The sequence below is a fragment of the Heterocephalus glaber genome, unplaced genomic scaffold (assembly GCF_053883595.1).
Source record: "Heterocephalus glaber isolate CG9 unplaced genomic scaffold, H.glaber_assembly_v1.0 deba00001444, whole genome shotgun sequence".
NCBI lineage: Eukaryota > Metazoa > Chordata > Mammalia > Rodentia > Bathyergidae > Heterocephalus > Heterocephalus glaber.
In genome coordinates this window covers 9,774,276-9,801,728 of record NW_028258297.1, presented here as the reverse complement: position 1 = coordinate 9,801,728, position 27,453 = coordinate 9,774,276, and the positions used below count along the sequence as shown (strand labels likewise).

Genomic DNA, 27,453 nt, shown 5'->3' with positions numbered 1-27,453 from the left:
GGTCCTTTCCTGGAGCTAATAGTGCTCCATTCCTTCTTGCAAAGGCAGCCTGAGCCCTGCCCCGGAAGTGCCCCATGCCCTGCAACCTTCCCTGGGACCCAGCAAAGGCTGGTACCTGGATCTTGGGGGCACTGGGTGCACTGCTGAGCTGTGCTTCCTGATGATAAGCACCCAGAGGCCCCCATCCTCCCAGGGGGACAGAGCTCAGTTTAGGGACACAGATCAGGGGGGAGGCCCCAGCAGGCACCTTGTGGGGACAGCCAAAGCCACCACAGTCATAGCCAACATCATGCCCCCTTCCATCTGGGAGGGACATTACCATTCACACAGAATTTCTTTCACTGCCTTGCTGACTCCACAGTACCTCCAAAGCCAGGCCATAGGACCCTGGTGCGTGGACGAAGGGACTGAGGCATAAAGGGACTGAGGTACGATGTAACCCAGGCGGCGAGCAGCAGAGCAATGCTTATCTGCCCAGGGCCCGCTATGTGAGCAGCTCCCAGGTGCCATCGTCAGTCTCCCAGGACCCCTTTCCACACACCAAGGACACGGCCCCTGGGCCCGCCCTGCCCCACTCCCCCTCAGACTCTGCCTACCTCTGCGTTCTTGGCCCAGTGCAGGGGGCTGGCTCCATAGCGAGGGTCTTTGCTGTGGATCTGGTTGCTGTCCATGCTGATGATCATCTCAGCACACCTGGGGAGAGGGAGCCAAAGGTAATGAGGAGCTCAGGACTTCACCACTGAGTAAGGGAGCGTAAGGGTTCAATTCCCAGTACTGCAAAACAAAGGCCAAAATAAACAAATGGATGGGCGGGGGATTTAGCTCAGTGGTTCTGGTGCCTGCCTCAAAAGCACAAGGTCTCAACTTCGATCCCCAGAACCAAAAAAAACAAGACAAATGGAACTACACTAAACAGCTGCTGCACACTAAAGGAAATAATAAAAAAAGGTGAAAAGGCAACCTAATCACGGGAAAATTTACAAATCATGTCAGAGAAAGGGCTAATATGCAAAATTTCTAAAGGACTCATACAACTCAATAAAAACATACAATCTGATTCAACAGTGGGCAAAGGACGGGGGCGACGTGGCGATGGACCGGGGCCTTACCCCTTCTGGGAGAACTTCATGGCCGTGTGGATGGGGTAGCCGCCAGGCCCCACCACATTGCAGCGTGCATTGCACAGCAGCAGCACACGCACCATTTCCTCCTTGCCCAGCTGGCAGGCCAGGTGCAGCGGGGTCAGCCCTTGGTGGTTTGCTTGGTTCAGGCCGGATGATGTGTTCTTCCCTAGAAGCTGACAGCGGGACGTGGCTGGGCTGGAGCCCCATAGAGAAGCCCTGCATGCCCCTCCCTGACCCACAGGCCACTTCTCTCTGGGGACCAAAGGGGAAGGGGGGCCTGATGCCACAGTGACACTGGTGAGAACTTAAGAGTGATAGGGCGAGGAGGCTTTGGACGAAGGGAAGAACTGAGGGCACCAGTGTGGATGGGGACAGGGGTGCTATTCTGGCATGACTGTAGCTCCTATGAAAATTTCTTGGTCAAGAAATTTATACCAGGCATGGTGGCACACACCTGTAATCCCAGTACTTGGGAGGCTGAGGCAGGAGGATCACCACAGGTCTGAGGCCAGCCTGGGCTACATAGTGAACTCAAGGCCAGTCTGAACTGCACAGTGAGATCCCGCTTCAAAAAAGCCAAAAAAAAAAAGAGCACAGCTGTCCCTTGGTATCTGCAGCCTGGCTCCAGGACACCCTCCCACCCCAGATACCAAAATCCACGAATGCTCAAGCCCCTTGTATAACCCTGCCCTTTGTTCATTCACTTGTTCGTTCGTTCTTTCTTTCTTTTTCCCTCTCTCTCTGTGAGACAATCACAATGAGTTGCCCAGGCCAGCCTCGAACTCAAGTTCCTCCTGCCTCAACCTCCCAAGTAGCTGGGACAGCAGATGCAGCCGCCACACCTACTCCTGTGTACCCCACCTCACCTCTAGATGACTCAGAGTCCTGACTAGAGTGTGGACGCTCTCTGAATCGCATCACGCTGCTGTTCCAAGATAATGACACATCTGTGCGTGTTCAGTGCAGGTGCTCTTTTTTCAAGCACTGTCTGTCCTGGGTTGGTTGAACCCGTGGGTGTGGAGCCCACCTGTACAGGGACTATGAAGAGTGGGGGGGTTGCCTTTTCCTGTTGGGGTGAGCCTTGAGGTTAACAGTGACCACTGGGTACCTGTGGAGGCAAGATCTTCACCTTCAGGAGGCCAGGACACGGCAAGAGGGCGAGGGGCTGCTGCCCAGCTTGGAGGCTAGAGGCAGCCTTGTCCCCAGCTTTGCAGGGCTCTGTGGGTCCACTTCTTTTTTTTTTCCCTTAAATTCTTTTATTGGTACATTTTAGGTATACAACTCATTTACATTTATCATTGGGTGCTTGTGCCTGTCCACGATGTATCTTGGTTCTTCTTTTTTTCCCCATTCCCTGTGCACCCTTCACCCCCTCCACCCATCCCTATTTTCATAGACTTTGTTTCCTTTTTTTTTTTTTCTTTCTCTTCTTCCCTTTCCCCTTCCTCCACCCCTACACCTTTGGACCTTTTCCTATTTCAAATTATCAATTATTCATTTAAATCATTTTCATCCTTATTTATACTTTCAGTTTCTCACACCAGAGATACTATTTGGTATTTACACATGTGTGTCTTATTTATTTTACTTAAAGAGTAAAATGGGCTCAATATGCATCCATTTAGCTATAAATGACTCTAGTTTCTCATTCTTTATGGCTGAGTAGTACTCCATTTTATTAAAAAAACACATCTTCTTTATCCATTTTCCAGTTGATAGGCAGCTGGGTTGTTTCCAAGCTTTAGCTATTACAAACTGTGCCGCTAAAAACATGGGTGCACATATATCACTGTGGTATGATTCTTTTAATTCTTTTGGGAAGATAGCCAGCAGGGGAATAGCTGGGTCAAATGGGACCTCTAGTCCTAGTTCTTTGAGGTATCTCCATACTGATTTCCACAGTGGTTGCACCAGTCTACACTCCCACCAGCAGTGGAGAAGGGTTCCTTTCTCCCCACACCCCCGCCAGCATTTGTTATTGGTTGATTTCTTGATAGCAGCCATTCTTTCTGGGCTGAGGTAGAATCTTAGCGTTGTTTTCATCCGCATCTCTCAAATGACCAGTGATGTTAAATATTTTTTTCATATATTTATTTGCTGCTTTTACTTCTTTGTCTGAGAAATGTCTGTTCATTTCAGATGCCCATTTTTGAATTGGGTCTTTGAATTTGGGGGGTCTGATTTTTTTCAATTCTTTATATATTCTAGATAGTAGTCCTTTGTCTGAGATACAGCTGCTAAAAAATTTTTGTGGGCCCACTTCTTACCTTGGCTGAACCTGTTTCCCTGATAAGGAGCAGAGGACATGCACCCAGCCCATGCCACATGCTGGGTTAACTGGGTCACAAGTCATTCCCAACAGTCTATGCCAGACCAAGCACACAGTGATGCTGGACCCAGGACAGTCAGCAACCAGGGAGCCCAAGCCTGCCTCAGGGAGAGTCTGGGGCCCATCCTGCCCGGGGGTGGCTGAGGAACACCCTTTCCTGGGGGGCACCAAGCACAGGACAGGGATCTCTATCTCCTAGAATAACCCTGATGTCAAGGCAGAGGAAGACAGAAGCTTCCAAAGGACCCACTCATTCTAGACAATAAAAGATCACCCAGGGCCGGGGATTTAGCTCAGTGGTTTCGCTGCCTGCTGCACAAGTGCTAGGACCCGAGTTTGATCCCCGGTACCAAAAAAAAAAAAAAAAAAAAAAAAAATCACCCAGTATTCTGCATTTCCTTTCAATCTAATATATAAAGCAGCTTTTTAATAACATCACTCCATCTACTTGGCCACGATTAAAAAAAAGATCTGTCAAGTGAAAAATGGAACAGGGGGACGGCTGCCAGCACAAATGCCTACAGGGGCAGGGCAGTCTGGTTAGGTTTGGTTTGAGTACCAGGTAGGAAAAGTCAGAGAGCTGTGCACCCTCCACAACAGACCCCAGGCCTCATGGGTAACGGTGGGGCACAGGGAGAAGCCTAAAGTGAAGTCTGAACCCAGGGCCCAAGGACAGCACTGCCACAGGGAAGTGTGCTTAGGACCAGGCACTGCGGCCCCACTCCGGCTCACCTGTAGCACCTGGGAGCTGTCACCCTGCACGGCATAGTGGAAGGCAGTCTCTCCTTTGCTGTCAGTGACATCCATCTGGGCATGGCAGTACTGCACCAGCTCCACCAAGATCTCCCCGTCGCCCTTTCGGCAGGCCAGGTGCAGGGGGGTGCAGCCCTCCTCATTCTCCGTGCTATTGGCGCAGCTGCAGGGGGCAGGGAGGGGATCACTCGGGGGACCCAAGTGCAGAAACAGGGTGAGGAAACTGGGGCGTTCTCAAAAGCACTCAGGCCACGCTCCAAGCCTGGCTGGTTCAAAGTCCGGCCTGTCTCGACTCATTTGTGTTTGATATGCTTTGCTTCAGGTTTACTTTACTTTGCCTGCCCTGGGGCATGTGCCCCCGGGCCACACCAATGTGAGGTAGAAAGGGGGTGACCCAGGAAAGGGTCACAGAACACAAGAATCTCACCAACCTTGGCAACACAATCTCTCCAGGCTTCAAGACCTTATCTACCATACCCGCTGTGCCTGTGCTAAGAAGGGACAGAAGTGTCACCACAGGGTCCAGGATCGTGCCTGTGAACTGTGAAGCGTGATAAGGTTGCGAGCTCTGGGCCCATCTTCGAAAGGAGACACCAGCTCAAGCCCTGCTCAGCCCTCTGCAGCTGAGTGACCCAGCACAGGTCCCACAGTCTCAGGATGACACTTCATGGGGTTGGGGGAATCCAAGCTCACGGTGGGCGGGAAGCAGCTCCCATGGGCTAGGCCCCTGTAAGCACTGGGAAATGGTACACTTCTCCTCCTGACTTTAGTCAAGTCTTGTGTTCTACCCCAGGGGCCGAAACTTAGTGAGATCCTGTCTCAAAAAAAAAAAGTTGAAAAGGGCTGGGGATGTAGCTCAGTGCAAAGGCCCTGGTTTAATCTCTAGTACTGGGGGAAAAAAAGAAAGAAATAGGAAGGGAACTGAAGCTGAACAGGGAGACTCACCATGCCCCATGCCTGTCCACACTGGCAGCACCCATGGTCCAGGTCCCAGCCCACCCACCTGATGACCCGGCTGTGATGAAAGCACTCGAGGATGCCCAGCTCCACGGCCAAGTGCGCCACGGACCAGCTTGGGTGGTTGCGGATGAGGTCGCTGAGGTGCTGCAGGACCTCGGCGTGCAGGACCTGTGCGGAGCTCTCGTAGAAGGGAGGCAGCTGGGAGGAGAACAGCTGGAAGCTCCTCAGGGCCTCGGCCTCCGACTCCAGCTGGAAGAGTCTGCAGCGGGGACAGAGAGGGGCTTGAGGTAAGCCAGGGCCCAAGGCCTGGCCCCTGAGGGGTCCGAAGTCTTGGGGCCCCCAACAGGCTGCTGCTTGCCCAAGGCTGTGAGCTGGCCACCCCCGCCACACACATGGGCCCCCAAGTGCAGTTCAGGCTGGGCTTCTTTGTATTTGAAAAGTTTTCCTAGTCTGTCTCTCTCTCCCTTCCTCATTTCTTCTCTCTCCCTTTCTTCCTCCCTCACTTCCTTTTCTCTTCCTTTCTTTCCTCCAGCATGTGGTGCTTTCATATTTTCTTTAACCAAAGCCCTGTTGTATCCTCTTTCCAATTCGATGACCACACTTGAGGGCCCCAGTCTCACATCTCTAGCCTTGTACCTGGTGAGGTTTAAGTAAGTACTATTACCTAACTGTCAGCAATAAAGTGGCATGTCAATGATGGTACACCTATGGATGTAAGACTGCATGACTGAAATGAGATGAAAAGAACAGGGAAATATTTATTTTGTAATACATGAAAATGCAGGACGTAGCCAAGTGTGATAGCATATGCCTATAATCCCAGATTTTGGGGAGGCTAAGATAGGAGGATCTTAAATTCAATGCCAGCCTGGGCAAAGTAAGAATGTGGTAGAAAAAAAACAAAACAGACTGAGGATGCAGCTCAGTGGTAGGGTGCTTACCTAATATGCCAAAAGGCTCTGGGTTCAATTCTCAGTATTACCAAAAAACAAAACAAAACAACAACAAACCATAAAAGATAAGAGCAGAGTGAATAATCCCCAGCTAATAAGAAATGAAAACATAGAAAATAGTCATAAATGGTAAAAGCAATATACTAAGTGTAAGAGCGAGACTCATAAACCACATTCTGTATGATGAAAGGCAACACCGCAGAGACAGAGTCAGTGTCTGCCAGGGCTGAGGCAGGCACGGGATTTACTTTGACAGAGCACAGAGGCAATCCCAGGGGCAACAGGGACGGACTGCATCTTCACCATGGTGGTGGTTACATGGTGTACACCTTTACCAAACCCAGCAATGGTTCACCTAATATCGGTCACTTTTATCTTTCATAAATCACATCTCAATAAAGCTAACTAAAATGAAACACACAAAAATGCAAAGTTGCCCAGGCTGGACTCAAACTTGCAATCTTCCTGCCTGAGTCTCCCAGAATGCCGGGATTACAGGTGTGCACCACCATACCTGGCTAGAAAATATTTTTAATTGAATGGTAAAAATACAGCATAGCATGGATGCTATGGAGTTTTTAACTAAAAAATTTTAAAAATCACTTAAACTTTCATCTCCAAAAGATAGAAAAAGAATAGCAAACATGGTAGAAAAAAAAGTAGGTTAAAAGTAAAAACAGGAATCAGTGAAATATAAAGTAGACAAATTTTAAAAAACAGGTGTGGTGGCACATGCATTCTGCGAGGCTGAGGCAAAAGAATCAAAAGTTTGAGTTCAGCTTGGGGAATTTAGTGACCCAGTGAAACCCTGTCTCAGAAGAAAAATTAAAAAGGGCTGAGGATGTAGCTCGGTGTGAAGGTCCAAGGCTCAATGCCCATTACTGGGGGGAAAAAGACAGAAGTTGGTTCTTTGAAAAGGTTTTAGAAATTGCCAAACCTCTAGCAAAACCAAACAAGACACACAGAAGACATCAAGTACCATTCCTTTAGATCCCTCATATATTTTGTTTGTTTGTTTTGTTTTTTGATACCGGGAATCGAACTCGGGACCTTGCGTTTGCGAGGCAGGCAGCGGCACCACTGAACTAAATCCCTGGTCCTAGATTCCCTCATATATTATAACAGAGTTTACGAACAATTACGCCAACAATTTGAAAACTTAGATAAAATGGACAAACTGCTTGAAAGCACCAATGCTGATGTGAGAAGACAACCTGACAGTACTGCATCTGTCAGACACCAAATCCATCTTCTATAACCCTCCCATAAACACCCCAGCTTCCGATGGATTCCTATATTTATGAAAGAAATAATGTGCATTACTAATTTTCAGAAAATAGGAGACAGAAGGACTTTTGTGAAGTATTTAGATAGAGGTCTTTCTTATATAGGACACACAAACACACCAGTAGCACAAGGGGAATAAATGTGACTTAATTAAAACCAAGAATTCTGAAAAAAACCCAAAAAACAAAAAACAAGAATTCTGGTTTATCGATAGACACCATTAAGAATGAAAAGGCAAACACTGAGTGTAAGGCTGAACAATAAAGGGTGTGTATCTGGAACACACACAAACCACTGAAGATACTGAAATGGTTATCAAAATGGTTATTAACTTCATTGTTAGTGAGGCAAATGCAAAATAAACTGAAAGAACATTATCATTGGATGCCCCAAAGAATGACTACAAATTTTAAAGCAGACAACACCCAGTGTCAGAGGATACAAAGTAAGAGAAACTTACTCACTGCAGGTAGGAAAAGAAATGGGCTTTTATCTAGGAAAGTTGGTAAGGTTGATGCAGAGCAGATATGCATGCATACTACATGCACCAAGAAAGCAAGAAATAATCTAAAGTTACATCAACAGTAGAACAAATAATAAAATTATGACATAATACAGTCATGTGCTGCTGAATGACAGGGCCATGTTCTGAGAAATGTGCCACTGTGCACACCTCACAGAGGTCACTGATATGAACAAGGATGGAGATGAAGTCACTGGGCCATAAAATCCTAAAGGACCATCGCGCTGTGTACACACGGTCCAGCCTACAATGGACTGCGGCTGGGATGACTATGACTCCCGCAGCTACGCACACACACACACGCAGCAACCCACATGAAAGGCTACCAGTTACCTGCTGCAGGAGAAAGGGGACAAAAGCAGGCTTCTGGGGGACTAAGATGTTGCTTCTTGACATGGGTGGTGATACAGAGGTGTCTGATAAATCAGAGCCGTACATGCTTTTCTGTATGTATGTTATAGTTCATCATCTTAGACAAGTTTAAAGAGACAGAATAGGAGAAGAGGAATAAAGATAGCTGAATATAACCAGTGCCTGGAGGGAAAGTGGCATCAGGGGGGTTTTCCTGTTTTTTCGTTTTTGTTTTTAAGAACAAAGAACACATTTGCATGGTAATGGGAAACGCCTTTGCGGTGGAGGCTGTGGACAGAATACTGCACACAGCAGGCCAGCAAGAGTGGGTGGCATCACAGGCCAACTTGAGGGTCAAGGCTGAGGTGAAGGGGACCCTGTGCCCCCTCCAGACCCAGGGGAGAAAGGCCGTAGCTACAGAGGACAGTGTCCTCCAGGGGGACCCTGGAAAGGTCACAGAGGGAGTGGACGGAGCCTGGGGTGGCTGGTGCACTGGAGCGCGGGGCATCTTCTCTTCTAGGACACAGCCCCAGTGAGAGCTGCTGGGAGTCTTCTGAGTGGACTCTCCCTGCTAGGGGTGGAGGAGAGGCCTGCGGCTGAACTCAGTGTGTTTGCAAAGCTCCTGAACTTGCAGGCAAAACGGTGGAAGCCATTTGGCACAGGACAAGTTCCCTTGGGACTCTCAAGAGGGTCTTGGATCAAAAATAGCCCTGAGTCACCAGGCTAGAGGGGTGTCTAATGCCCCACACCACAGAGCACTTCTCTTTCCTGTCACCTTCCCCTGGTCAGGTCCTCCAGACCCTAGCAGGACCAGCGGCCCCCGGCCTTCATGTCAAGCACGTTACCTTTGAGGACCACAGACTTATCACCATGCAGGCATGGGAACACAGGAGGGGCAGAGCCCTGGACCCTTGTAGGGAGGCCATGTGTACACAGACACATGGTGACAGGGGGGTTTCACAGGGTCCCATGACAACATTCATCTCTGGATGCTGGGTCCAGACAGGCCTTTGCCACTGTCGGGCTACCTGCTGCTGTTCACTCTGCTTGGTGGAGACGGGCTGGGGTGGATGATTGGATGAAGGAGTGGTCCCCAGGCTTGTGGCCAGACACAGGCCATCTGAGGTTTCCTAAAAAACAGTTCTATGCTATTATATAGGTTTAATGCAATGCCGACTGAAATTCCAACAATATATTTCACAGAACTAGAGAAAACAATCCAAAAATTCATTTGGAACCAGAAGAGACCTAGAATAGCAAAAGAAATTTTAGGCAAACAGGATGGTATTGGCAAAGAAATAGACCCGAGGATCAGTGGAATAGATTAGAAGATGCAGAAACAACTACAGATATGCTCAGCTACCTCATCTTTGACAAAGGAGCCAACCATCCTTTTTGGAGGAAAGATAGCCTATTTAATAAACGGTGTTGGAAAAACTGGATTTCAATCTGCCAAAGATTAAAACTAGACCTATAGCTATCACCATGCACTAAATTAAGATTGAAGTGGATTAAAGATTTAAATATTAGGACAGAAACACTAAATTTCCTGGAAGATAAGTTAGGTAGAACTCTTGAAGATATTGGTATAGGAAAAGACTTTATGAACAAAACCTCAGTAGCATGGGAACTTGCACAAAGAATCAACAACTGAGATTTTATCTTATTAAAAAGCTTCTGTGCTGCAAGAGAAACCACCAACAAAGACCCAATTCAAAAATGGGCATCTGAAATGAACAGACATTTCTCAGACAAAGAAGTAAAAGCAGCAAATAAACATATGAAGAAATGTTCAACATCACTGGTTATTCCAGAGATGCAGATGAAAACAACACTGAGATTCCACCTCACCCCAGAAAGAATGGCTGCTATCAAGAAATCAACCAATAACAAATGCTGGCGGGGGCGTGGGGAGAAAGGAACCCTTCTCCATTGTTGGAGGGAGTGTAGATTGGTACAACCACTGTGGAAATCAGTAGGGAGATACCTCAAAGAACTAGGACTAGAGGTCCCATTCGACCTAGCTATCCCCCTGCTGGGTATCTTCCCAAAAGAATTAAAAGAATCATACCACAGCGATGTATGTGCACCCAAGTTTTTAGCGGCACAGTTTGTAACAGCTAAAGCTTGGAAACAGCCCAAGTGCCCATCAACTGGAAACTGGATAAAGATGTGGTTTTTTTATAAAATGGAGTACCACTCAGCCATAAAGAATGAGAAACTAGAGACATTTATAGCCAAGTGGATGCATATTGAGGCCATCCTCTTAAGTAAAATAAATAGGACACACATGTATAAATACCGAATAGTTTCTCTAGTGTGAGAAACTGAAAATGTAAATAAGGATACACACAGATGAAATGGCCTAATAACATATTTCTCAGATTGTGTTTCCATCACGTGTCATATGACTGTACCGAAATTTAAATTAGGGAGAAGTTTGGCTCATGTGGAGTCTGCTAACCAACTGGAGTTTTTTTCCAGATCATTATTTGTTCAATGTTGGGTTTTGGGGACCTTTCAGAAACAAATCACATCCTCTGGTGTCTTGCTCGTGCTTGAGATGCTGTAAGTTATATGGAAAAATGTTTGAGTGCTTTTCAGTTTTGTTGTGGTTAACTTCTACTGTATTTGAATATTATTGTAGTTTTTTTTCCCCTTGCATTGTTCTTCTTTGAATGGTTTTAATTTTTTGTATGTATGTGTGTTTGATAATAAAGTTATTTTAAAAATGAAAAAAAAAAACAGTTCTATGGCACAGTCCTGGCCAGAGAGCCCCAAGTCAGCCCCCTTTAGGGATGCAAAGGGCAGGCGTCCCACATGGGTCACCTTTTCTGCTGTGCACAGCCCCGCGTCTGCCAAGATACCAGTGAGGGGCTGCCCGGTTCATCAAACATCATATGTCACAGTAAATGTCAATTGTAAATGATTAATTTGTACAAGGAATAGAGGTACCGATGGCATTCTAAGGTACACAGGAAGGCGAGTGCTGTCCAGGAGCTCAAACAAGAAGAGTCAGAGCTGGTGCCATACGTCAGGCAGGGATCAGTGCCCCACCTGGCTTGTCGCCCTGCAAGGGGGCCCTGGAGTAAGAAAACAGGGTGTTTCTACAGCCAGGATGCTGGGGTGTGGGTGACTGTGCTACTGAATAGCTGTGTGACTTTGGGCGAGCCACTTCAGCCTGCGTCCCCTCATCTGCAAGAGGGGTCCATCGGCAACACCCCGCCTCCCAGGGCCGCAAGAGGGCATGGTGAGTCAATGATTGTAATGGTTCCTGGCACACAGTGGGCACTAATGAAATAGATACTGTGAATGTGCCGGTGTCACCATCTGTATCTGCACGGGTGGCTCCAATCTCTCCAGCCAGAAGGGGCGATGTGGGCTTCGGGCTTTAGGTAACAAAGCCCAAGGACTTGGCAGGGCCTCACTCCATCCCCCAAGGAGCTGGAGATATCTAAAAGGTAAACTGATCCCAGGAAGAGGAGTCCTAGCAGACCCGGCCCTCCTCACAAACTGCAGGGTGTTCAGAGGAGGTGGGGATGCTGCAGTGGCCCCCCAGCTTCCGTGGTTTATCCCCTAGTGTTCATGTAGGGTCCCCAGTGTGGCAGTATTAAGGGGTGGTACAAGCTTTAAGAGTGGGAGGCAAGTTGGGCGTAGTGGCACATGCCTGTAATCTCAGCACTCTGGAGGCTGAGGCAGGAGGATCACCGTGAGTTCAAGGCCAGCCTGGGTTACACAGTGAATTCAAGACCAGCCTGGACTACATAGTGAGACCCTGTCTCAAAAAAGCAAAAGGAGAAAGTGGGAGGCAAGGAGCCAGTGGGGGTGTTGCCAGTGGAAGGGATCCATGCTGGTCTTGCAGGTATTCTCCCCAGAAGTTGGAATGAAAAGATCAGCGAACATGTGGTACATGCCTGTAATCCTTGCACTCGGGAGGCTGAGGCAGAAGGATCACTGCAAATCTGACGCCAGCCTGGGCTACACAGTGAGTTCAAGTCCAGCCTGGACTATACAGTCTGTCTCAACAAACCAAAACATAAAATAAAAAGAGTAAGAGGCATCTCTCCCTACTTGCTGGCTTCCGGTTTCACCCTGTGATCATCCCCATGTACTCCTACCATGATACCACCACCATCTTGGACACCACCAAAGGGGACCTTACCAGGGGCCAATAAATGGGACGGCCCAATCTTAAGACTTTCGCCTCTAAAACTGTGAACCAAACAAACCTCCTTTCTTTATAAGTACCCAACTTCGGGTATTTTGTTAGAGCAAAAGAAAAATCACTGACCACACATGGATGAGAATGCCAGAGCCCCAGTGCGTGCCTGACCCTTGCTCTGAGGCTGTGGCCACCCATAGCCCCCACTTCTGGGTCACACTTCTCGGCCTTGGCATTGCCATTTTTGCAGCTCTTCACAACTTCTGCTCCTGTGGCCCAGCCTCTGCCTTCCACCTCTGCTTTCCAGCTTCCCAGCTCACCCTGTACTGTCCTGAATCCAATAGTCGTCCACCACCCTGGGAGAATGCTGAATGGAAACATATTCATTCATTTATTCCACACACATACAAAGAAAATAGCACTGAGTGTCCTCCAGGAAGCAGACCCCTACTCTAGCCAGCTGTGCCTCCCCAGCAGCCTGCAGCTGTACACCCCACTGCTCAGCATCTGGCTGGCCCTGCTGTGCTAAAGTTGGCATCTTGCAATGGCCACTGTGTTCCTCTCTTAGCCCAAGTGCCTGCTCCAGGAGCCTCTTCCTCAGTTTCCTTGGGGAGCCAGGTTCTGAGATCTCACCTGACTGACTGGGCCCAAGACGCCTGCCCTCTTCTTCTGGCATCTGGGCCCTGGTCCTCAGAGTGCCACCTCCTGAGACTCATGGTATCACACGTCCCGGTCAGAAGGACCCCAGCTGTTTTCTTGTGCACCCCACACCCTGCACCTCCACAGGTCTAGAACAACCTGTCCGCGTTGTCCTGCCAGATAACCCCTTGTCATTCTTCCACAGTGGCTCCCAGAGCGCTGGGCAGCCCACCAGGAAGTGATGGCTTCCTGTGTCCCTGCCCCTGGGGTCCTCACGGGAGGTTATGGAGCCCGTGAGTAGGTGGCCTCCCTCACCACTTTACATGTTCCTTAAAGACATAGATCATGTCTGTCACCTCAAAGCCGGCTGGGCCTGCCCCGGGACTCTGGAGATACTGCAGTGCAGGTGCCCAGCACATGCTGAATGGATGGATGACAGAACAGGATGGCCAGATGGATGAGCAAGAAGCAAAGGGGACATCAGTATGTGCCTCCCCCCTTCAACACTGGCCTGCTGAGCCCCAGCAGACCCCACATTGCAGGCCTGGCCATGCCTGTCTCTTCCCAGCTGGCCCTGCAGCTGGCCCAGTGCCCTCGGCTCTGTCCTGGCTCCCTACCCCACCCTGGGAGTCTGGGCCTGGCCAGCCCTAACAGGTCCCCAACAAACCCTGGCCAGCCCCAGGAAGACATTTATGCCTTCCAAGACCCGGGCTAAGGTCACCAGAGCAGGCCTCACCTGACTTGGCCCTCCTCGGTCCCCCACCTTCCTTCCTCTGTCTACACAGGGAACAACTCAGCCTCTCCTCACATCCCACCTTCCAGAGTGGTGCCCCCTCCTCACTCCCCAGACCTCCAACAGATTCCTGAAGGAGCTGCTTCCCCACCATCCCACCTCCAGCTTGGGGAATCAAAAGAGAGACGCAGCTGCTATCACTCACCGGAAGCCACTCTGAGAGTTCCTGGGGTTGACCAGGATGCAGTCCCAGGTGCGACTGGAAGTGTTCTGGAACAGGATCAGCTGCCCTTCCTCCAGGACCCGGCTACTTGAGGCATAGTCAGTCAGGGCCACCGCCTTCACTCGGAATGGATTGGAGAACAAGGTGGTGACATTACTGAGGGTGTTGACCAGGCGGCCGAAGAACTGCATCCTCTGCACAGCAGGCAAGGAGGCCCCGCTGCCCGAACCCTCAGTCTAGAAGAAAAAGGGGTCTCCAGTCAGGTGGGCTTGGTCTCCCACGCCCACCTTACCACATGCAGCCACATCATGCATGGGCACCCAGCTGCTCCTCACCACTGCTGTCCCTGGATCCTGGGCCTGCAGGGACCTGGAAAGGAGGGAAAGAGAGAGATAACAAGGAAGGTAGGTCTCAGGGGAACTCCAGAGCCCTTGGCCAGGCTGGGGACCCAGGAGAAGGACGCCCTTTACTCCCCAGTGTCCTGGGCAGAGACTCAGTTTCCCCTTCTATGGCGGGTGGTACCATGCAAGGCCCTGGGCAGGTAGGGGGCTCTCGCCACCAAAGTCCTAGAAACAATACTTGGCAACCAAAGAGCTGGGCACAGGTTGTTTCAAGTCCACAAGCAAATCAGTGTCCCCTCTTTACTAGGCACCAAAAAGGAACCAGGACCTAAGAGTCCATCAGCAGGAAGGACAGCAAGTATCTCCTCTGCTCCCTGCTGTCCTGGTTCCCAAGGAGCCTGAGAGAAGCCACTCCACGGAATGAGGGTAAGCACGAGGACTCATGACACATAAACTTGGATGCGGGTTGCAGGGATGTTTGGCGATTCAGTGTCAGTGTTTCTGCTGGGGAAGAGCCTGGTTTGGGTAACAGAATTAAGATTCCTGGGTCCCCAGAAAGCACACTGCCTTCCTAAGGTACTGGCATCAAATCTTGGCAATAATCCCTGCTCTGTGCCACAATGTCACCTGCTGAAAGCAGAGGTCAGTGAGGACAGAGTATGGCAGTGTGGGTGCCCTGGAGGACAGCGGCATTGGAGAGGACACTGGTTCACAGCCTTGTCCTGCCCTGGCCCAGGCAATGAGGAGCCACAGGGACAGAGGGAGATAAAAACCAAGAGGCCTCACGTCACCTAACCGAGTAAGGGTCAACCCACCACACAGCCCCTTAGCCAAGGTACTGCTTTCTGCGGTTTCTGTGACTACAGTCTGACAATATAACGTGGAAAATTCCAGAAATAAATGACTCAGAAGATATAAACTGTACTCTTCTGATAGCATGGTGAAATCTTGCACCACGCCTGTGTCCCACCGGGGCTGTGAATCCATTTCTCTGTGAAACCGTCTACTGCACATACTACCAGCCCGTTAGTCACCTGAACCCAGCTCAGTTTCCAGGGCACCTTCACAGTGCTGCAATGCTGACGTCTGAGTGAGTTAGCAACAGCCTCAAAGCACGAGGGCAGTGACGCTGGTGATTTGGACATCCCAAAACCCTAAAGTGCTGGTTATGTTTTATCTCTTATTTTTTAGTACCGGGGATTGAACTCAGGACCTTGTGCTTACGAGGCAGGAGGTGGCACCATTGAGCTAAATCCCCGGCACCTGGATATATGGTTTTAGGTACTACCCATGCATCCAGGCGTCTGCTGGGGAGACCACTGTAATTACAGCAGGAGACATTTACTGACTAGCATTATGGCTAAAATCTAAAATGTCCCCCCAAAGCCTCATGTGTGTGGAAGGTGATGGGCTCATAGGGTGCTCTACCCAACAGTGGATTCCGCAGTGAACAAGTTCATGGCCGAATGAGCAGTTAGGAAGTGGGTCACCAGGGATGTGACCTGGGAGGTTGTGTTCTTGTTCCTGGCTCCTCCTGGCTGCCATGGGCTGAGCACCTTTTCCTCTGCTGTGGCCCTCCGCCATTCAGTTTCTGGCCCAACGCGGGCTGACCAGGGACTGAAACCGTGACCCCAAAACAAACCTCTCCTCCTTTGAGGTGCAGACATCGGGTATCATGTCTCAGCAACGGGAAGGTGACTAAGACGACCACCTACTATGTAGTATGCCCTGGGCTAAGCCTAATTTACCTACAAAACCATGTGAGGCCCATGTGCTGAGAGCTCAGCACAGATGTGGAGCCAGGCCAGGTTCAAATCCCAGCCTCAGCACTTACTACTGTGCTACTGTGGGTGAGTTACTTAACCTCTCTTTGTCTCTGTTTCCTCATCTGTAATCTGAGGACTGGGTGCCTAATCATAGCACCTGGCAGATAATAAAAGTTCAGTAAACACTAGCTGGGCTTACTTTGATCACCCCCTTTTACAGATAAGGACACTGAGGCTTAGAGCTCTGAAAACATTCTAAAAAGCACTGTGACGTCACTCTTTTTGGGATCAGTCGTAAGGTACTGTGTGAGGACACCATGAGCCTCAGTTTTCTTCTCCTTAAAGGAGGAGAAATGAGAATAGCAGGGACAAAATGAGAATGTGTTTCCTGTTTTCTCCCATACTTGGGGCCCTGAGGACAGAGAAGCTGGAGGGGGGAGGGAGGGACCCCACGGGCAGGACCTGGCCCCAGGGAAGTCCTCTAAAATGAAGACACGGCAGGCACACGCTGCACTGGTCCCCAGTGGGAGGAGGACAGAGGCTTTCGCGCACCAGACACCATTACCCAGAGACACTGTGGTCACGAGAAGCTGCAACGTGAAGACGGCAACCATGCAGGAAGAGCTCGGGGCCACACCACACTGCACCTGCTCTGCAAATGGCAAGGACAGCAGGCTGTCCCCGCGGTCTCAACTGTCCTCCCAGCCCAGCTCCAGCTTCACAGCTGTCAGCTCCAGACCACAGCTGTCCAGAAAGCCAAGCCAACGAGCACCTCTGTGCCTGCTCACGACCACATGGCCACTTGACACAGGGGCTGTCCCCTGTCTGTCTGTCTGGACCGGCTGTGACCGCTCTTCAAGTCCGTGAGGAGCCTGGAGCTCCATCTCTAGCACCAAGAAACAAAACAGAAACCATCTCTCCCTTGTGCCCTCCTGCCAGACCTCAAGCTTTGTAATGATCACCACAATGAACACGCCTGGCTCCTCCCTGTGCCCTGGTACTGTCCTCAGAGCTTTGCAGGTATTCATCATGTCATCTATACAACACAGTCACCCTACAAAGTGCTTACTGTCATTTTCCTCACTTCACACACAAGCAACACAAGCAACAGGGAGGGAAAGTGACATTCCCAAAGTCACACAGAGAATAGGTGGAGGAGGCAAGAGGCGCCAGCCCCAGAGTCTGAGCTACTTGCCAGCAGCTGCTGAGTCTTTTCACCTCGGGCATCCCCATGGCACAATGCATGGCTCAAGGAACATTTGCCAAAACAGAATTCAACAGAGTGAGTATTATGCAGGGAAAAAAAATAGTCTGATAAAAAGTATATACTAGGGCCAGGGATTTAGCTCAGTGGTTCCGTCACCTGCCGCACAAGCACAAGGTCCTGAATTCGATTCCCAGTACCAAAAAAAAAAACAGTATATACTAAGAGAGTAGATTAGGTACATGGGCTATTTTTCTTTTCTTTTCTTCTTCTTTTTTTTTTGCTTTTCTCTATTTTCCAAATTATATGCAAAATGACTAGAGTTTCTAAGGAAAGTAGGAGTGCAGGCTGAGCCCTGGGTGCCCATGGGGTCAGCCTGGCTCAGGAGCAATGAAAAGCTTCACAGATCAGCCAGGCAACCCAGAGTGGCTCTGGGGAGGGGTATTTAGGGCACCCGGCACCCAGGAGCCCACTTGAGTTGAAGGAGGAAACTCACCAGAGGGTTCAGCTGCCTCAAAGAAAGATCCCCGCTCCCTGTGAGGACCCTCCTTGTGTCCCTGCCCACGGCCCAGCACCAGCTGCTGGGGACACGGCAGAGTGGTCACAGAAGGACAGAACTGGCTCCTAGTCAGCCTCCCAGGGCTGGCGAGGGTGTAGAATGATGCAAGAGAGGAAAGAGCTCGGGACGCTGTCCCACTGTGCCACACAAACAGCAGCCATTTTATCTTCAAGGGAAGAAAGAAAACAAAAATCACTGGCCACATTCTAGAATAGTCACAGCAGGGACATCCAGGAAGGTGGCAAGAGAGGAGGAAGGGATAGTGGGTGCCACTCTCCTGTTCCGATCGTATTTCTCCCGTTCCCCTGACCTCAGAGCCCAGAGCTAGGTTCTTCCTGCCCAGCAGCAAAGTAGGACACAGAATAAGAAGTGGGCTGCCACTCAGGCCACTACTGTCTTCTCCATTGGACACCCTCCTAGCACAGCCTCCCAACCTGCTGGTATTGGTCCGTGTTGCCATGGCTGGACAACATACCTGATATCCTCAACTTAAAGAGGAGCTTACTTGGCTCACAGTTTCAGAGGTTTCAGTTCATGGGTCCAAGGCAGGGACAGCATGGCAGAAGGGCATGGTGCAGCAAAGCTGCTTAGTTAATGATAGTCAAAGAGCAGAGCAGATTAGGGGCCAGGGATTTAGTTCAGTGGTCCTGCCGCCTGCCTCACAAGCGCAAGGTCCCAAATTCAATCCCCAGTACCAAAAAAAAAAAAGCAGAGCATATTGGAAAGAGCATCCCATAATCCAATCACTAGGTGTCTCTAAAGCTACTCAAGTTGACAATCAAGCTTAACTATCACATTCCACTTATAGGCTTTCTTTTGTTGTTGTTGTTGTTGTTACTGGGGATCGAACTCAGGACCTTGCACTTGTGAGGCAGGAGGCAGCACCACTGAGCTAAATCCCCAGCCCCACATTCCACTTATTGCCAACTGAATACCCAAACACACTGCCTTACACCATATTTAATCTCTAAATACAGACGTTAACGAGGTCAAACAACCACTTAAAATGATGTAACCACCCTGCATACAACCAAAAATGCACCAATCCCTTCTGCAAAACCTGAACAGTCTAGGCATTGCTCAAAAGTCTAAGTTCAAAGTCTCCTCTGAGTCTCAAGGCAAGCTCTTAGCTGTGAACCCCTATAGCAATTGAAAAGCAAGTTATATTATACCAAGATACAATGGTACAGGGTAAATATTCCCATTCCAAAAGGAAAGAATAATGGGAAAGAAAAGAATTGGACCAAGGCAAGGCTGGAAGCCAGAGGGGTGGACATTAAGTCCTATAGCTCCACGTCCGGGATCCAGGGCACATGGTGTGAGTCATGAGTTCCAAAGGGTTTGGGCAGCCCTGCCTCTAAGGGCCTGTTGGTTGCAGCTCTCGGCCTCTCTCTTGGGCTGGCTCACTCACTGCCTGTGGCTTTCCTTGGCAGCTGTCTCATGTTCCTGACATCTCCAACTTCCTGGGACATGCACCTTTGGTTTTACTCCCACAGCTTCACACACTGCTCTCTCATGGGCAAATTGCTGGCCACCCAGGCCTTCCACTGAAATATGGGTGGAAGGGACGGGGATTTAGCTCAGTAGTTTCACCACCTGCTGCGCAAGCATAAGGACCTGAGTTCAATCCCCAGTACCAAAAAAAAAAAAAAAAGAAAGAAATATGGGTGGAAATTTCCATGACTCCATGACTCTTGCATTCTGCCATTTCTGAAAAACTAGCATCCTAGCCACACACTATGCCAAAGCCTGCTGCCAGTGAGAGCAGTATCTGGGTCCTTCGGACCATGACCTCAGCAGCCTCTGACTGCCTAGATGGCTGAGCACAGTGAAATTAATCCCAGGGAACCAATTCCCTAGATGGCCTTTCTAGAGCAAGAATCCCAGGGACTGTCTTCTCAAAGAAAAGGTTTGTACTTTTCCACCCTTGAGGCTGTAATGGATGAAGTCTTGCTGATTCCTCAAGGCATCTTTCTTCTTGTCCCACTTCAAATTACTTGGTGTCTTTCTAATTTTACTAAACTCTTCAGCAACCATACCTCCTCTGGCCCCAACTTTACATGTGGTTCTTTTGGAGCCAAAATTTGAGTCTTGCAAATACTCATATTCTGCTTTTTGTTCTTGATTCTCAATATACATCTGGTTAAAAGCAGCCACCAGTGTGGCCGGGGATTTAGCTCAGTGGTGCCACACTGGGCCCCCAAGCACAAGGTCCTGAGTTCAATCCCCAGTACTGTGGGAAAAAAAAAAAAAAAAGCAACCACCAGTAACCATGCCACAGCCTCAACATTGGGCTGCCTTAAAGTATTTTCCCAAGATCAATTAGTCTACTGGCACTTAAACTCAGCCTCCCACAGTTTTGGCACATAGGCAAAATGGAAACAATTGTTGTGCTGTCTTAGTCATTTTTCACAATCCTCCTGCCTCAGCCTCCTAGAGTGCTGGGATTACAGGTGTGTGCCACTATGCCAGGCTCCTCCCCACTTTCTTAACCTGTCCCAAAATACACACTCAGTAAGAGACCTTTCAACAATGAATAAATCCCTTCTTGACTTTCAAGGCACTCTTCAGCAGCCACCTCCTCCAAAAGCCCTGTCCTGCCCTGCTCTGCCCCTCAGCTCTTCTCAGCACCCCCACACTACCCAGAGCACGCCCATCTCAGAGGTGTATCAAGGCTGCCCCTGCTGGCTTTTGTTCCCAAAGCACGTAGCACACTGGGCCTGGCTCACAGTGATGTCTGATAAACACTGACGGACTTTATGGATGAAAACAAATGAATGAACCTCTGTAATGAACTCCACAGGCCTGGCACCCCAAGACTCACTTCCCTGCAGGGGACAGCAGTGCCACCAGGCCAGTCCCCAGCCACCACTGAAGTTCAGGCTCAAATGCAACCCGTGCTAACCTAACCACTATGGGAGCTCAGTGGCCACAGAGAACCTCCTACACCGCTGCCACCTGCAGAGCCTTGGCAGTGCCACCAAGTGTCAGGCCAGTCCCTTGCTAGGCTCCACTCTGGAAAGTTCTGCTCATGACCTGCCAGGTGCTGACAGCTGTGCTTGCTCCTGCTCCAGTAGGCCCTGTGCTCCCTCCCCTCCAAAGATGACAACTGATGCCTCAGGGCAGGACAGTTGCCTGGGGAGCAGTGAAAGAAGCCAGGAGCTCACCTCACTGGCCGGGTCATGCAAGGTTCCTAAAGCAGAGCACAGCCCATAGTGGAAACAGGGCCCCACAGCCCTGCCGCTTGTGACAGGATGTCCCATGACTGGAACAATGGCTGCCAGCCCCTACAGCAGGAAAGTGACCTCCTCCTGAGTGGCCAATCCTGCCCTATCAGGATAGTGAGCTGAGGACACGGTTCTGCCCAGCGCACCAAGCCTGCTGTTGCCCCAACTTCCTGCCTGCAGCTCTTACTACCGCAAACCCAGCACAGGGGTGTGATGCCACATGCAGGCCCCGTCCTCTCACCAGGCCACCACCCTTCAGTCAGCACAGGGGTCCACTTCTACCAGCGCCCTCAGAGGGTGCAATCATCACATTTGTCCAGCACATGGGGACAGTGAAGCCCCGAGAGGAAGTGGGGGTCTCACCCGGAGCTGGTCCTGCCATTTGACATTTTAATGGATTGCTCTGGCCGGATGTGGGGTGGGGTGGGGTGGGGCAAAGAAACATCAAGGATTATCCTAGGCCTTACCGTCTACAACTAAAAGAATAACACTGCATTTCCTAAGATAAGTAAGAGTGGGAGGGACAGGTTTTGGTGAAGGGTGAGGTAAGGGTTGGAAGGGATCAGCCCTAAATACTTTCAGTGTGAAATGGCTAAGGGAGGCGCTGAGTGAACAACTAGCTATGTGAGTCTATCATTCACCAGAAAGATCTGCACCAAACTGGAGAAACACATTTGAAGGTTGCTGGGCCAGACATGCAGTGCAGTGTGCAGCACTTGCCTGATATGCATAAGGTCCTGGGTTTGACCCTCAGCAAACACACAAAGAAAAACTTGAGGACTGCCCCAATAAGGACAGTACTTAAAGTCCTAAGACTGGATGAGATCACCAGAAAATAAGGCTAGGAGAAAGGGAGGGGAGAGGGGGGGAAGAAAAGAGAGGGGAGAGAAAGAGAGATCTGAAACAACCCTACAAAAATCCACTATGACAAGGCTGTGCATGGTGGCCCATGCCTGTGATTCCAGCATTTGGGAGGCTGAGGCAGGAGGATGGCCACAAGTTTGAGGTCAGCTTGGGTTACCCAGTGAGTTCAAGGGCAACCTGAACTACAAAAACAAACAAAACAAAACAAAACAATCACTTCTCAGCCTTTTTGGCTAAGATCAAGTGTAAAAAACCAAAAACAAAAAAACTCCACTATGACAGACACTGAACATGTTCTCCCAGGAAACCACAAAGTGAAGCTCCTAATACTCCCTTCTCTACCTGTCCTTGCCTACCCACTTCCCCTCTGCACACCCAGGGCAGGTGTACAGACACACATACACACAAACACACACACACACACACACACACACTGAACATTTAAATTCCTCCTTCCTCTATTTCTTGGTGATGTCATTCTGCTGAGTTCAAAGGAAATTCCCTTTCGGAGGGACACTGTCATCTAACAAGAAAGTAACCCACAAAAGAGGAAAAGTCCCCTGAGCACCAAGACAATGGTAGCAACCCTTACACAGAGGGACAATCACACAGCTCTGGGGCCAAAACACACACAGTGAGGTGGTCCTTGACTTAAGACAGAGTTGTGCTCTGATAAACCCATCATCATTTGAAGATAGCATAAACAAAAAAAATGCATTTAATACCTTTAACCTACAGAATATCACAACCTCACAACACAAGGCACTGCAGGTCCCCTTGTGAACCTGTGGCTGACAGGAGCAGCTCACCACCCCTGCCCTGCACTGAGAGGCTCAAACCACACATCACTACTCCTTGAAAAGACTCAAATTCAAACTTCACAGTATGGTTTCTACTGATGTATATCCCCTTCGCTCCTTCATCAAATCCAAAAATCAAGTCAAACCACCGTAAATTGGGTCAGAACTGCACTGTATTCAGATTCTAGCTTCAACTTCATTGGTGTGATTTCAGGCAACTTATCTGCCCTGTTCCTCACGTTAGACAGGACTAACACTGGCTACATCAAGAGTAGCCATGAGCATTAGCGAGCCAATTCATATTTGCTCAATGAATGAATGTTAAAGATAACATATAAAAGAGCCTGATTCATGGGCAGTGACTAATAAGCTTTGCCAGATGATAAATGAAAATGTATCTTCTATTCACCTTTCTCTTTTCTTATCCTATCCTCTTTCTCTCTCATTCCACCCTGCCTATGTCACAACAGCAAAGCTATGCATTTGTTCAGAGCCGTCCTGGTTACAAAGCTGTTATGCCAGGCATGGTGGTGCACACCTGTAATCCCAGCACTTGGGAGGTGGAAGCAGGAGGATCACCCCCAGCTGGAGGCCTGCCTGGGCTACATAGTGAGTTTAAAGCCAGTCTGAATTACAGTGAGACCCTGTCTCAAAAAGAAAAAGTTTTGCCTTTTACATTTTCTTACTAAAACGCTGAACCCAACAGCAGTCCGATGTGGCAGGAATACAATCCCCCTGCAACAGATGAGGAAACAGACTTGCCCGAGAATAGTCTCCTAACTCCAGGAACTTTTTAAGGCAGAGACAATAACAAAAACACTGCATTCAGCCCAAGGGTGGAGTTTCGATGTTGCCAAACTAAACCTGCCTAACATCCTGTTGGGCTGGTAAAGGGCAGGTGAGGGAAAGACTCAGAAGCTTAGGGGAAGGGAAGGTATTTGTCTGGGGTCATGTGCAAAGCCCATTAAGAAAATGGGCACAGATCCCTGTTCCCTCCAGTCACACAACCACGCCCACACTTCGCCACATGATTACCAGGGTCACAAGCTCTGTCACCAGCTTCTGTGGGAGCAGAAGGTGGACACAGGACTGGGGGCTCATAGATGGGGCTGACTAGGCTGTGGGGAAGGAGGGAGCATGTGGGGGCTGATGAAATCTAGAGCCATATGAGAGGATAAGAAGGGAATCAGGAGTGGGGAACAGGGGTAACAAAAGGAGGAAGTGCGGGATCCAGCGGGAATACACTGAGGCACACTTAGAAGGCACAGAAAGGAAGTTGGGAACAACTAACGGTTTCCAAGGTGAAAATGGGGGGACACTGAGAGATGGGAGTTGATTGACTGGTTGATTCAGGAAGTTAAGGACACTGAGGGAGACAATGGAGGGGACTAGGGTGCTGGGGAAAGATCCAGGGAGACAGACGGGGGTCTCTGCGGGAACACTGCTGGAGATGAGACAAGAGTGGTCACGGGATGGAAATTGGGGACGCCGGGGACGCAAGCCGGGGCACTCGGGGCTAACATAAGGGTCAATGGAGGACAGGCCTCAGAGCCGGGCCCATGACGAAGATCCAAAGAAGAGTCCGACTAGAGTCAGTCTGGAGCGCCGAGATTTGGGGGGCCCGGCCTCTCCTGAGCCTTCACTCACCTCAGCTTACTCAGCACCTCTACTTCGCCCTACTTCCGCAAACAAATGCGACCGGGGCCACGTGACCTCCCAGCCACTGCTCTCCGCCAATCACCAGAGCCCATGTCCCGGGCCGCTGCTGCGGCCCCGCCCCCCGCCGCGAGTCAAGCTCGAGGACCAAAGGGAGCTGGGGCTCCGCCATTTTGGATAACTGTCCAATGAAAAGGGCTTTCGTCACCGCGGGAGGATGGGCTTTCAGCAGGAGCCAATCCTCGGTGGCGGGTCGCGGCCCTGTCTGTATCGGGCGGAAGGTCCTCGTGAGGCTCGTTAGCAGACATGTTGGTCCAGGACAGCAGGCTTGCCCTGCCACTCCCAAAACTATCGGGCGCCCTGAGTCTGAATTTACTGCTAATGACTGCTCATAAAGATAAAAATAAAGTCAACAAAGGCATAGAGTAAAACAGGGAGGAACCAGCTTTGATGTTGCCGGTTACTCCCATAAAAATACGGACCTCCAGTTAAATTTGAATTTCAGCTAAACAACCAATAAATTTTCAGTGTGAGTATAGCATTAAAAGCTATTCGTTGTCCAATAACCCTACCCCAGGCCGATCTCAGGCAATATCTAAGCACTTTTAGTTGGAACTTGAGCAAATGGCTTGGGAAGCTGCAGAGTGGGCACCCCTGCAGGGTTGTTGTGAGGTTAGAGATAAATGAGCCCTTTTGTCTGCGCACTCTGGAGAGCAGTGAACGGGCTGTAGTGATTGCTAATGCGATGAGGAGGTATACTGGAGAGACACCTGAGTGGATTTCAGTTACCTCTCGGCTTCTGACTCAGCAGGTCCCCTCCAGAGCTCCACGAGGGATGGGACCTTTCCACTCCCCGATTGTAACCTGATCGCCTAGCTCTCAGGTACCTTGTTTTGGAGCGACGAGGATTGAAGCCAACAAAACAGCAAACAGCAAGCGGTGGGGGTGGCCAAATGCGTGTTTATTAGAGTAAAAGAAAAGCTCTAAAAGAAAGAAAGAAAAAATCTCTCTGCTAGTCGGAGAGGGGTATTCCGTGAGGCGGATACCATAGACGCTTAGGTCCAGTTTGGTACGGGTGTACGTGACAAAGCAGGGAGGTAGGCATTTTCTGTTTGGAGAGCAAGCTGCTTCATTTGCATTTCACTTCCTCCAGGGTCTCTCCCATTTGGTTAAGGACCTATTTTCCATCTTTTCATTAGGCCTTGATCGTCTGTTTTGGTATGCTATTTAGGCCCAACTTTTAGTTTACTTTCTTTAACTGTTCGGGACCTGTGCCCTATCTACCTAACTTTCCCCTAGCTCCTGGCCTCATGCTGATGGCCCAACCCTAGGCCTGGGTGAATCTGCCAGGCTGTTCTCCATCCAGGTGGAAAGAGGAATGGCTGGAATTATCTTCCCCTGTCCAAAGTTACAAGTGCCCAATCTGGAGGCAAAACGTTACAACTTGCAGTGCAGGGCTTAGTTAAGAACCTACATAGGTTAATAAAACTAACCGCAGTAACTTACATACAGACCTTCATCAGACACGAAGCAACTTCACTTTCATCATCTTTGGGTTGTATTCCAGGCTGGCCTCAAACTCTCAGCAATCCTCATGCTTCACCCTCCCAAGTGCTGGAATTACAGGCATCCACCACGATGCCTGGTTCTTGTCCCATTTTGCAGGTGGAGAAACTGCCCCCTTAAACTTAGATTTAAAATTTGCTCAAGAATTTCAACTTGGATCTGAGAGAAAGGGATGAAACTCAGAATTCCCAGTTGAAAATGTCTGGCCCTCCACACCCTAAACAAGTGAAGTTAGGGTGATGGTTATCAGAGAGCTTGCAAAAGGCCAGGCATTCCACATGCTACCATGCAGCGTGACCTGAGAAAGTCCCAGGGTTAACAGGATGAGTGCCATTCTTCACGAGACACCCACCCCGTGTTCAGGCTGGATCTGCACCACAAGCTCAGCACCCTGGCCCACAGCCGCATCTGAGGTGCAGAACAGGCCCAGGAAGGTCATCTGGGCGTAGTGGCGCACACTCATGATCCCAGCACTCGGGAGACTGAGGCAGGAGGGTCACTTCAAGTTTGAGGCCATCCTGAGTTCGAGTTAACTATATATGTATAATATATATATAATACATATATATGTTTTGTTTTGTTTTGTTTTTTGAGACAGGGTCTCACTAGGTAGCCCATTCTGGCCTTAAACTCACAGTGATCCTTCTGCCTCAGCCTCCCAAGTGCTGGGGTCATAGGAGTGCACCACCATGCCCAGCTAAGTTAATTATATATTGAGATCCTGTCTCGAAAACACAACACTAAACAAAACAAACAAAAATACTGCTGGATGATTAGATAAATCAATCCCCTTGAGAGGGGATCATAGTCATACCTTGCTACTCAATTGCTTTGAAATTGGTGGAATTTGGTACTTGAAGCATTTTGATGCAAACATTTTGTCCCTGCACTCATAGTTTGGAGCCAACACTCAGGCTAGAACTTGTCAGTCAGACTGTGTTAGGCTTAGGCTCGCTGCCCTTTCCAACCAAAACACTGTCCTTGGTACCCGCCTCGCCTCCAGGATTGAAGGGTGCCAAGCACTGAGGTGCCGCCAGCACCAGCATTGTAAAGGGAAGAGAAGACGGGCCCCAAGCAGCACTCGTGCTGGGTTTCTGCTGGAATTTGTGTTGGAAACCTGGGCTGAGCCAGACCAAGAGCTCCTCTGCAGACATCAGGCCCAGTCCCCGCCCACAAAGGGGAAGGGAGATGCAGCTAAAACGCTAATGGTGCAACTCTGTGTCTGTTCGCTTTTTGTTGTTGTTGTTGTTGTTTTTTGTTTTTTTGGTGCCGGGGATTGAACTCGGGTCCTTGAGCCTGCATAGCAGGCAGCGAAACCACTGAGCTAAATCCCCGGCCCGTCTGTTCGGTTTTGAGCCTCGAAGACAACCCAAAGAAGTAGTCCTATCGTCCCACTTTATAGATGGGGAAACTGAGGCTCTACAAGAAGAAAT

The 27,453-nt window shown here is 49.6% G+C and overlaps 1 protein-coding gene across 10 annotated transcripts in view; it reads right to left on the bottom strand.

Annotated features, from left to right (window-relative positions):
- Pla2g6 (phospholipase A2 group VI) overlaps positions 1-24,529 on the bottom strand; it is a 49,034-nt gene extending 24,505 nt beyond the window's left edge. For 3 of the 10 annotated variants that reach the window (XM_087213894.1, XM_087213899.1, XM_087213898.1), the window contains exons 1-8: positions 24,446-24,528; positions 14,373-14,406; positions 14,020-14,273; positions 5,210-5,425; positions 4,186-4,369; positions 1,579-1,689; positions 1,110-1,297; positions 597-693 (exon numbers count right to left, since the gene is read on the bottom strand). In XM_087213894.1, coding sequence (XP_087070020.1) covers positions 597-693; positions 1,110-1,297; positions 1,579-1,689; positions 4,186-4,369; positions 5,210-5,425; positions 14,020-14,228 — 1,005 coding nt within the window. In that variant the 5' untranslated portion in view covers positions 14,229-14,273; positions 14,373-14,406; positions 24,446-24,528. Of the gene's footprint in view, positions 1-596; positions 694-1,109; positions 1,298-1,578; positions 1,690-4,185; positions 4,370-5,151; positions 5,426-14,019; positions 14,274-14,372; positions 14,407-17,844; positions 19,548-24,445 lie in introns of those variants that run through there. The other 7 variants (XM_004845619.4, XM_013072562.3, XM_087213902.1 and 4 more) reach the window with 5 other exon arrangements.
- Positions 24,530-27,453: the final 2,924 nt, after the last annotated feature.